This window comes from Typha latifolia, chromosome 5 (genome assembly GCF_019914945.1).
Source record: "Typha latifolia isolate L0001 chromosome 5, TyphaL0001v2, whole genome shotgun sequence".
NCBI lineage: Eukaryota > Viridiplantae > Streptophyta > Magnoliopsida > Poales > Typhaceae > Typha > Typha latifolia.
This window is the reverse complement of record NC_133090.1, coordinates 981,410-992,282: the sequence shown is the minus strand read 5'-3', so window position 1 is coordinate 992,282 and position 10,873 is coordinate 981,410. Positions and strand designations below refer to the sequence as shown.

General features: G+C 43.1%; 2 protein-coding genes across 4 annotated transcripts; one reads left to right on the top strand and one right to left on the bottom strand.

Moving 5' to 3' along the window:
- LOC140789433 (uncharacterized) lies at positions 1 to 5,460 on the top strand. Of its 3 annotated transcripts, XR_012109179.1 has the most exons (5): positions 1 to 1,724; positions 1,820 to 1,977; positions 2,586 to 2,809; positions 3,471 to 4,945; positions 5,052 to 5,460. XR_012109179.1 is itself a non-coding variant. In XM_073139136.1 (4 exons), exons 1-4 carry the CDS (start codon positions 461 to 463, stop codon positions 4,219 to 4,221), a joined length of 2,397 nt encoding a protein of 798 aa, XP_072995237.1. In that variant the 5' UTR covers positions 1 to 460; the 3' UTR covers positions 4,222 to 5,460. The 3 variants fall into 3 exon arrangements, 2 of the variants coding, with proteins under 2 accessions (XP_072995237.1, XP_072995236.1); XM_073139136.1 differs by having other exon boundaries at positions 3,471 to 5,460; XM_073139135.1 differs by having other exon boundaries at positions 1,817 to 1,977; positions 3,471 to 5,460.
- A 1,476-nt stretch (positions 5,461 to 6,936) lies between these two features.
- On the bottom strand, positions 6,937 to 10,857 carry LOC140788292 (ATP-dependent zinc metalloprotease FTSH 1, chloroplastic-like). The gene is made up of 5 exons (XM_073137481.1): positions 9,166 to 10,857; positions 8,031 to 8,277; positions 7,762 to 7,945; positions 7,502 to 7,673; positions 6,937 to 7,357 (listed from the first exon to the last, which is right to left on the bottom strand). Exons 1-5 carry the CDS (start codon positions 10,855 to 10,857, stop codon positions 7,136 to 7,138), a joined length of 2,517 nt encoding a protein of 838 aa, XP_072993582.1. The 3' UTR covers positions 6,937 to 7,135.
- Between the last annotated feature and the right edge of the window lie 16 nt (positions 10,858 to 10,873).

The window sequence follows — 10,873 nt, the reverse complement described above, 5'->3', positions numbered from 1 at the left end:
TAAGTCTTCACCTAAAACTGGAAAGAAGGAAAAGAAAAATTCCCGGCGTACTTTTTCCGTTTCGATTTTTTTCACCCCAATCCTGAGCTCCTCTTTGTCTTCTCCCTCCTCCCACACCCACCCTCCATTAAAAGACGTATTCGCTTTTCGAACCAACGACGACGGCGACGAATCCAAGCCATGCTTAGTATTTCTTCCCCTCCTCCTGCTTCCTATCTCCCCTTTCCTTTCCTCTCTTCTTCCTCCTTCCCCTTCTACTCCCTTACTCTCTCTTCGCTGGCTCCCAAAAGCAAAGAAAAGCTCCCAAAGATTCCATCTTTTCCCACTTTTACCTACCCCAAGCCTAGATCTTGACCTCAATTTCTAATCTTTTGCTCCTCCGCGTCTCGGCCTCTCCCCGATGTGATTTGTTTCCCGAATTCAGCCTCTTCCCGTTCGTAATTCTCGATTTGGTTCCGAAATGGGGTGCGGTGGGTCGAAGCTGGAGGAGGAGAGGGCTGTGATGCACTGCCTCGTGCGATCTCAGCACCTCGCCGACGCGATCCGGTACCGCTACGACTTGGCCGACGCCCACGCGGCGTACGTTAGCTCGCTGCGTTCCGTGGGCGCTTCTCTCCACGCTTTCCTCAACGGTCTCCACTCTCCCCTTTCTCATCCCTCGCCTCATCTCCAACTCCCCGCCCAACGCAAGGGCGGCGATGCGATCGCTCCTCTCTCCTCCTCGTCCCCTCCTCCTCCTCCTGCCATCAAGCAACAGCAGTCGCACTCGAGATCCCACTCCGATTCCCACATCCAGTTCCACTCCTCCGAGGAGGACTCCGACGAGGACCACCACCTTCACCTCCACTCCGACGACGACGAGCCTACTCTGGGACCCACCTACGTCAATCTCAACTATGCCCGTAGCCAACCCGCCGCCTCCTCTGTCACTTACGAGCAGCGTTCTGTGGGCCCCGACGCCGTCGTCTCCGCCGCCGAGCCATCTGGCTCTGCTTATCCTTACTATGGCTACCCTTACCCGGCCCAAAGTTCCAATTTTGATCCTTACGCGGCTCAAAGTTCCAATTATTACCCCTACCAATATTCGTATCCGAGCTACGGAGCAACGGGTGGTTTATTTGGATCCTCTTCACCTCCCCCTAATATTCCCCCGCCTGCTTCAGCGCCTGGCCCCGGCTCGCCGTCGTCATCACGAGCACCTCCGCCTCCGCCGTCGCCGCCGAGGACTTCCACCTGGGATTTCCTTAATCCATTTGAGGCGTATGACAGCTACTACGCGCCTGCGCCATACTCCCCTGGTAGGAGTTTAAAGGACGTGAGGGAGGAGGAAGGAATCCCTGATTTGGAAGACGAGGAGCCGGAGATTGTCAAGGAAGCGTACGGAGACAAAAAGGTCGCAGAATTTAGCTCTGGGGCAGCTGCTAACATGGGGGAGTATTCGAGTAAGGCGGCGGCGGCGGCGAAAGAGGATGGAATAAAGAGTGAAATGGAGGCTGGTAGTAGTAGCTTGGAGCATGACGTCCATGTGGTGGAGAAGAGTGTGGTGGGCGACGAGAAATCCGAGGAACGCCGGAATGTGGCGGCCCGGGTGTACCATAACGATTCCGAAGTCGTGCAGGATATCATGATTCAGTTCAATACGGCATCGGAGGCCGCCGATCAAGTGTCCAAGATGCTAGAAGTAGGGAAGCTACCTTACCAACGGAAGGATTCTGTTTACAAAGGTGAATGGACGGACCGTGCTATATCTATCTTTAATTAGATTAGATTTGATTTGCATAAAAATTAATCTTTGTTCCGAAATTGTTGATGATAGCAGTGTCTGCAATGATGATCTGTGGGTTTCCTTCTACATCCTTTGCGATGGACGAAGACTTCCTGAATTTTGAAGAGGACAAGGCGATGGGCTGCGGTAATTTATCTTTGACATTGCAGAAGCTTCTTATGTGGGAAAAGAAGCTCCTTGATGAAGTCAGGGTATGCTACAATTTCCTTTTTCCTTTTTCCCGCTTTCATATTTATCTGTGATATGATGCTTCTTCCTGTTGATTTAGGATAATGATTGATGTGAGCCTCATAATTTTTTAATCTTTATCCTTGTGTATTATGGTAACCCTAGATTATAGTACACAATATTTAGAAAATCTGAGGGTTTCATCAGTTTGACCTCTGATATATTTCATTGATGGTTGGTGTTATTTTACAGAAAATAAGTCTAAGTTGTAGTTGACTTATTCTATAGATTTCGCCTGCTTGATCAGTTCATTCATATTATTTAAATGACGAGTATTGTCCTTTTCCCGTTGTATTGCTGCATCTGGTTCTAAAACTAGGCTCGATAGAAGATATTCTTATCCCTTCTGCATGCATTTGTCTACCGGCTTTGACTAATTTAAAAAAAGACCACCTCATTTTAATAATTCTGTAGTTCTGCTACTTTGTTCAATTATAAAAGCCATCCAGATGTCATCTTAATATATCTGGTAAGTTGCTCAACAAAACCTACCTAATCTTATATAAAAGGGCCTGCAAGATGATAGCTCAGATTTCCATTTCCTAAGGTAACATTTTGTCACGTTTTACAGGCTGAGGAAAAGATACGCATACGCTATGAAAGGGAACACAATCACCTGCAGCACCTGATTGACACAGGTGCAGAGTCTGGCAAGCTTGAGGCAACACAAACTTCCATTAAGAAGTTATCTACAAGAATAAGAATAGCTATTCAGGTTGTTGATGGTATCTCAAAGAAGATCAGTAACCTGAGGGATGAAGAATTATGGCCAGAGTTATGCGAGCTTGTCCAAGGGTATGCCATTCGTTATAGTTTTCTTGAATATCTAATGTGCACATGTATACTAGCATAGTCAACAAGTAAACAGTTCGTTAAAATTCTATTAATGTTAGTTGGTAAGTCATTTTCCTAATTTCCCATGCCTTGGTCATGCATCTATCCCTTTTATATCATTTCTTTCTTCCATTTTGTACATGGCCACCGTACCATGTGAATTATTTATAATGGTTTCATGATGGTTGATCTATCTTTAGTGCTAATATAAAAGAATAGGCTCCATTTGTCCTAACTAATTAATGAAAGATTGGATACGTTAATCTAACTACTGAGATGCATATGTTCGTCTGGAGTAGTCGTTTGCCTCTAAGGATTTATTTCTCCCGAGAGGCAGTATGTATATTGATATGTAAATATTCATTTTTCTTATGCTACTGTTTGATTTAAGTCTCAGAACCTGAATATCAGATCTTTGTACAGAATCAGCCAGCATGCATCATGTTCTCCAAGTTGATTGATGTTCTTCTATTCTAGATCTTTCACCCCACATGCATGTCATTTTGCATGCCTGTCTTGCAATTAAAAGTATGTCTGGCATTATTTATAGGCCAATGGCTTCATGTTACATATGAGTTCTGCTCGGCAGTATCCCTTGTTATTGAGAAGAATAATCTTGCAGGTTAACAAGGATGTGGGAAATCATGTCGGAATGCCATCATACTCAGTGCCAAGCCATATCAGAAGCTAAAAACCTAGATTCTGTGTTATCTGGAGCAAAGCTTAGTGATTCTCATGTGGCAGCAGCTAAGCAGCTAGAGCTGGAGTTGTGGGATTGGATTGCTAATTTCTCTTCTTGGATAGATGCTCAGAGGAACTACGTTAAATCACTAAATGATTGGCTGAACAACGGTATTGTTTATGAACCTGAAGTAACTGATGATGGAGTTATTCCATATTCTCCAGGAAGGTTAGGTGCACCTTCTATTTTTGTCATCTGTAATTACTGGTCACATAGTATGGAAATGATCTCCGGGTCAGAAGTAGTCAATGCTACGCAAGCTTTTGCCACCAACATTTCACACCTCCGGGAACAGCACTCTTTTGAGCAGCGCCAGATGTTGATGGCAAATAAAGATATGGACAGGAAACTTAGATCAATGGAGAGGGAGGACCAAGTAATGCGGAAGGCACTGGAAGCACGAAACAAGAAATTGGTACAAGTGATGGGTCAGAGCGTTGTACCTCTATCAGGGCAGCTGGTGCATCAGGCCCCGCCTGTTGAAGTAAGCAGTTTGCAGTCAAATTTGCGACAGATTTTTGAAGCCGTGGATAGTTTTACTGCTACTTCTGCGAAAGCGTATGAAGGGCTGCACAAGCAGTTAAAAGAAGAGAAAGAGAGATTCACCAAAGAGAAAGCAGAAGTTTCATAAGTTCACCTGGGGATCACTTCTATAAATCAAGAGTTCGGACATTTAACTGCTCACCAGGAGGGAATCAACACTCAGGCTGTCAAAGTTTAACACTAATGAGCACCTCTGAAGGTTTTGACAATTCTGGCTGCTAGGACTTGTGTCCTTGTCCCAGCAAAAGCTGCTCTTGAGCCAAGGATCTGTTAACAGTCCACAGTATTTGACGTGGAAAACGAGTCTCATGAAAACCTTGAAGGAATGGTCCATTGAGACTGCTTCCTTGCATGGCAGACCTATTCCTAATGATCAGGGTTGTTCAGCCAACTGCTATCTGCACTTTGGCAAGGAGCAACTCAAAGCTTATGCACAGCTGGTCTTCGTAAATTGTTTATATGTTCATAATTATTGTCATCCTGAGGATCGTTGACGCATCATAATATCAACTTTCCTAGAAAAGCAAGACTTTGCCCAATTTGCAAAGCTTACACTATTGGTACTGCGAGAAGGGAAGTGGAGAAAGCGTTGAATGAATTAGTTTCCTAACATCACGCAGTTGGTGTTTCAGTTCAAACTTTCTCAATGTTGGGCAAATCAGATCAATTTCTTCTTTTACCGCGATATCAGTAATTGACCTTTGATGCTATAGTTATGTTCTTCTGGAAAGAGTCCATATCCTTACCTACTTTCTGAGCTAGAGCAGGAAGAGAAAGAACTGCAGTGCATGTGCATCTTTAAACTACTCCAGGTCTTACACCCTTTGCTATGGCAGTGCACTCCATATTTATAGAATGTTATTTATTGCTGTTAGCTGTACAGGATAGCTAATACTTGAATTATATTTAAACCGCTAGTTGAGAAGCCCTGCATCCATCGACTTGTTGCGTGCATAGTTACGGCAGACTTTCAGAGTCCTCTAGCGGAGTTCTAGCCTTCAGTGGACGTATCCAAAGATGTCTAATGCCAAGCCGTGCTTCAGTTGAAGCGTCGAAGGTGACTGCTCACAGAAATATGGCCGATTCTGATCAGTGCCCTGCACTTGGTTTCTAGTATGTAAGAAGAAATAATTCTGATCACTTTTTTGTAGTAATCCTTCTCTTTTGTCACCAATTGTTCCTTGAGTTTTTTTTTTCTTCTTCTTCTTTTTCAATTCATTTATTCAGCCCTGTACATGTAACTATGACAATTTTTATCAGTTCAATCATTTGCTCTCTGCTAGAATATTCAAGAAACAAGAACAACATTGATGTTGTTAGTTCACAACTTTATTGCTGCATCACATTCTTGGCTGATCTTGGATGACTCTCTCTTTACATATCTTGTTATTCTTCGAATAACGTTATCGTTAAGCAACAGGTTCGATGCCGAGGTTTCTAGACCAGTTATTGTCATGACTTTGATGCTCTATGTCTAGGCAAGTTGGCCATGGTGGATAGAGACTTGTTGATGTTAGTTGGATTAAGCAAAGAGAGGTCCAAATGATGTCCATGTGGATCTCAATTTGCTTGGCAGAATGGAATCTTTTACCACTTTGAGTGAAAGCTCTGAGCTTCTTTCTCAAGAGAAATTCACATCAGTTTGATCATTTTTTTTATTACAAAGTGTTGATTGAAGCGTATTTATTCTTGTAGATATCTTGGAAAATAAAAATTTAGTTCAACAAATTGCAATTTGCAAGTACTTGGAATCAATAGGCAATAATTTGATGCCCACCTCATGCAATAAAAAAAAAAATTTTAAATTTTTTTTTAAATTTATTTTTATAACACACTCTCATGGCAATTATTAAATCATCTCCAATGAGTTCTAGCAGAATCATCATGTAGAAATCGTGAATGATCTCATCTACATTTTAACCTCATTATGAAAGACAGAGGGAGGAAAAAGCTCCAAAAGAGAGGAAAATTTTAGCAGGTGAAATCCTATAAAGATGAGATGAATTAAGAAGATAATATGAAGTAATACAAGGAAGTCAAAATTGAAACTTCTATTATTCCTTTTCTTCCGTAGCTTTCGCTAGATAACTGCTTTATATCGATGCCTTCAGCGTAGGTGGGACGTTTTTTATTTTCCGAGCTTGAAAACTTTTCCACGATGTTGACAATTCTTTAATATCCTTAGTAAATCTATTGGGTTCGATTTTAACTTTAAATAATATTATGAAAAAATTATTTAATAATTTAGTGGTTTGTCAATTCGGTTGATGACTCGACAGTACGGTTGGCTTGAAGGAACAGCTTGACAGCACAACGATTTGAAGCAAGTCTCAACGGCGTTTAGTTCAGAGTACTAGTTTGGCGACGCACATAACTTAAGTCCTAGACTAGATCTAAATATTTATGTATCTAGAGAGTGTTAACTTTTTATTTAACTTATACCTAGCCTTCAAACGCATAAATAAAAAAAAGAGTAAATCTACTAAATTTAATAAATTCAAATCCAAAGAAGATGTGATCGACCATTCTGCATCTAGTTAGGCTGGGATTGAATATTTCAAACACTTCATTTTTTTTTTAACTTTATTTTTTTCTATTTCTCCATCTTTCATATAAACTCCCAAAGGACAATTCCTTTTTTTTTTCAGAAAATGAAGAATTTTTGGTAAGTGTACATGGAGGAGGTTTATCATAATAAATCTAAAATGTAGAGGGTTATTTACGAAAAAGAACCCTACTCTCATTTGAAGCAGCAGATGCAACAGCAGAGCATGCAGAAGTTTATATGCTTCAGATCAGTGTGTTAGATGATGATGAAACCCTCTTTATACTCATGAGAAGCAACAATCTGCAATCTCTTAGCAGTAAAGGCTCCTAGAACAAATTTAGACAAAACTCTTTACATTAATGTATTTCCTTTTTGCTAGCTTCTTTTTCTTTTTCTTTTTTGCCACAATGTATTATAACATAGGAATACAGTAGGATGAACACAAATTGCTTTCTCATGCAACATACAGCTCTGCTTTGCCGTCGATGAACAGGCTCATGAACTCCTCGCCATCTACTGTTTCCTTTTCGATGAGAAGCTGCGCGAGCTTGTGCAGGATATCAATGTGAGTGGTTACGAGTTCTGTGGCCCTAGAATAAGCTGTCTCCACGAGCTCCCTCACCTCGGCATCGACCACATCGGCGGTTGCCATGGAATAGTCCTTTTGAGATGACATCTGTGATTTCAGAAGGCCAAAGAAGCCATTGTTAATATGAACACTTTAACCTTTAGGGAAGCAAATAATTAAGCAGTAGCTTGTGGTTAATTTTTGATATTTCAGTTACACCAAAAACTGCACAAACTGCAAAAAGTTGCATACCTGCTGGCCCAAAAATGGATTTCCACCAGGTCCCCCAATTGCAACTTGACCAATCTTTTTACTGAAACCAAATCTTTCAACCATTTGTCTAGCCACACGCGAAACCTGCATGAAGTCGTTAGAAGCTCCGGTTGTGACATTCTCTGTACCAAAGATCACCTCTTCAGCTACCCTGCAAGGCAGTTATACACATACAACATGTAAACTTGCATAAAATGGCAAACATTTCTAAATGGATAAATTCTTTGTTGTCAACCAACCTTCCGCCAAGGGCAACAGCCATTTGGTTCTCTAGATAGCTTCTACTGTACAGCCCTGATTCAAGCCTCTCTTCACTTGGAGCAAAGAATGTCAATCCACCAGCTTGACCTCTAGGAATAATGGAAATCTTGGCGACAGGATCATATTCAGGCATGAGGGCACCTACAAGAGCATGGCCAGCCTCTGCAGATATAGGATTCAACTATACGTTAGGATCACAGACAACTTTAAAAGAGTGATATTAGTTGATGAGACTTTTATGAATTACCATGATATGCTACAAGTTTCTTCTTCTCCTCTGAAACAACTGCATTCTTTTTCTCAGGCCCAGCAATTATCCTCTCCAAAGCATCAGATATCTCATCCTTACTTATCTCCTTAAGATCACGTCTGGCAGCTAGAATAGCCGCTTCATTCATCAGGTTCTGCAGATCAGCTCCAGTGAAGCCAGGGGTTCTTCTAGCAATTTTCTCAAAGTCAACATCCTTTGCCAATGCTTTCCCTCTGGAGTGAACCTGTTAAGTGTCTTAAGTAGTTATTATCCAATTTCAATGAAATATGGAAAACTGAAAACGACTCAATAAACAGATAAATAAAGAAGTATACAAAGGTTCATTGCATTGCATTGTGTGGCCATGTTGAGAACCAGAAATGAAAATAAATAGATCTAATAGCATATGATCAAAGGTTGGGAAAAAAGAGATTTATCATATATCAGATCCTGAAAAAACAATAGGATTATTGTTGCCGATAATCAGTATATACTATATAGCATTACATGGAAGCACTATGATCACTGGAAGCTAAAATTCATAATGAGATTCTCTCATCTATTATCAAGCTTATTACTAAGTCACTCACTTTACTACAGCTAAAGTGACAAATTAATTGGTCCTAATTCATCGCGTACAGTTCTTGAAGGGAAAGAAAAATTAAAGAAAGATGCACTTTTCGAAGTATCTGATAGTTGTAAGCACCTAAAATATTAATTCATGAAAAAAAGATAAGCTGAACAATTGCACAAAAATTAGCCTTTCTCCCTGGATTAACGAGAGCTAAACAAATTTCAATACTGTTTACTGTCCCTAGAGTGCAACTTCACATAAATAAAATCACACTTGCCATAAGAACAAAACTTAGCATCCTTCATTATCATGTATGAGATTGAAGCGCATCACCATTCACATAAATAAACTCACTTATAAGAACAAAACCTAGCATCCTTATTATCATGTATGAGATCCAAGATGCATCACCCCATACTGTACCAACAGGCTATGCTAACACCAAATTTCACACTAGAAATTAGTATATCCAAAAGATTCATTCAAAGAAACTTCAATTGCATATAAAAATTGTGACAAGAAAGCAACACTAATCCATAGATAACTATGCAAACTAACCTGTAGGATCTTAACTCTTCCAGCAACATCTGGTCTATCAACAGTAACCTGCCTATCGAACCTTCCGGGCCGCAGCAGAGCCGCATCCAGCACATCAGGCCGGTTAGTTGCCGCGAGAACGATCACGCCGCTGTTCCCGGCAAACCCATCCATCTCAGTCAGCAGCTGATTAATAGTCTGCTCCCTCTCATCATTCCCGCCACCCATTCCGGCCCCCCGCTGCCTCCCCACTGCATCAATCTCATCAATGAACACAATGCAGGGCGCCTTTGATTTTGCCTTCTCGAACAAATCCCGAACTCTTGATGCTCCGACACCGACGAAGAGCTCGACGAACTCAGAAGCCGCGCAAGAGAAGAACGGCACTCCGGCCTCCCCTGCCACGGCCCGAGCAAGCAGCGTCTTCCCGGTACCCGGCGGGCCCACCAAGAGGCAACCTTTGGGGATTTTTGCCCCCAAAGCAGTGTATTTATCAGGGTTTTTCAAGAAATCGACCACTTCTTGCAGCTCGAGCTTGGCCTGGTCGGCACCGGCGACGTCCGCGAAGGTGACGCCGGTCTCGGGCACCTCCTGGAACTTGGATTTCGACCTCCCGAAGTCCATAGGCCCCCCGAGGCCACCGGGCCCACCCCCAGGGCCACCCTGGGCGCGGCGGAAAAGGAAGAAGAGCCCCGCAAAGGCGAGGAAGGGGAAGAGGAGGTTACCAATCAAGTTGAATAGCCCGTTGCCGGAATCGCCCTCGGAGACGGAGATGTCGACGCCGTTCATGGCGAGAATATCAATGAGGTCCGGGTCGTTGGGCACAACGACGCTGGCGCGGCGGCCGTCGACGGCGCTGAGCTGGAGGATCCCGCCGTCCTTGCTGAACCGGACGCGCTCCACCTTGCCCTTCTTGACGGCGTTGAGGAACTCACTGTACCGCCACTGGGATCCCTCGGGGAGGTCGGAGGAGGTCTGGGGTTTGGGAGCTGTGAGGAGAGCGTTGGAGAAGGGATTGGATGACGACGCGTCCTGCTTCGTGGCAGCTTCCAATTGGACGGATTCGGGAGGAGGGGTGATGTCTTCGGCGAGGGCGACGGCGGAGGGGTTCTGGGTCAAGGTGGAAAGGAGGAAGGCGGCCATGGAAGCGTTGAAGGTGCGATTTTGGGAGTTGGGTCTTGGAGCTTGAGGTGGGAGGAGAAGGGATTGGGTGGAGGATTTGGGTCTTCGAGAGAGGAGGAAGAGGGGGTTGGATTTGAGCCTGGGGTGGAGTTTGGCGCCGTAGAGGGAGGAGGAGAGGAGGGGATGGCTGGTGGAAGCCATTGGTGAGGTCTCCAAAGGTCGAGTCTTTTGAGCTTTCTTTCTCTTGGTGGGTCTTTTTGTAGTTATAAACGGAGGAGGGAGATGAGTCGGAGAAGGAGAGGTGAAGAAGAGAACACGAGATGGAGGGAAGACTTGGAAGAGGAGTGAGAGAGAAAAAGACATGGAGAGGTTATAACAAGGGATTGGGAGTATTGGGATGTTGTGGGATTTGATTCTACGTGGAGAGACTTCTAGCCATCCAATTTTTTTTTTTTTTTGTGATATTTTGGTGGTAGAAGAGAAGGAAATAAGAACTAAACCTACAAAAAGAAAAAAAGAAAAAGAAAAGGGGAGAGAGAGAGAGAGAGAGAGAGAGAGAGAGAGAGAGAGAGAGAGAGGGAGTCTCTCCATTTTTAATTTTTCTGGA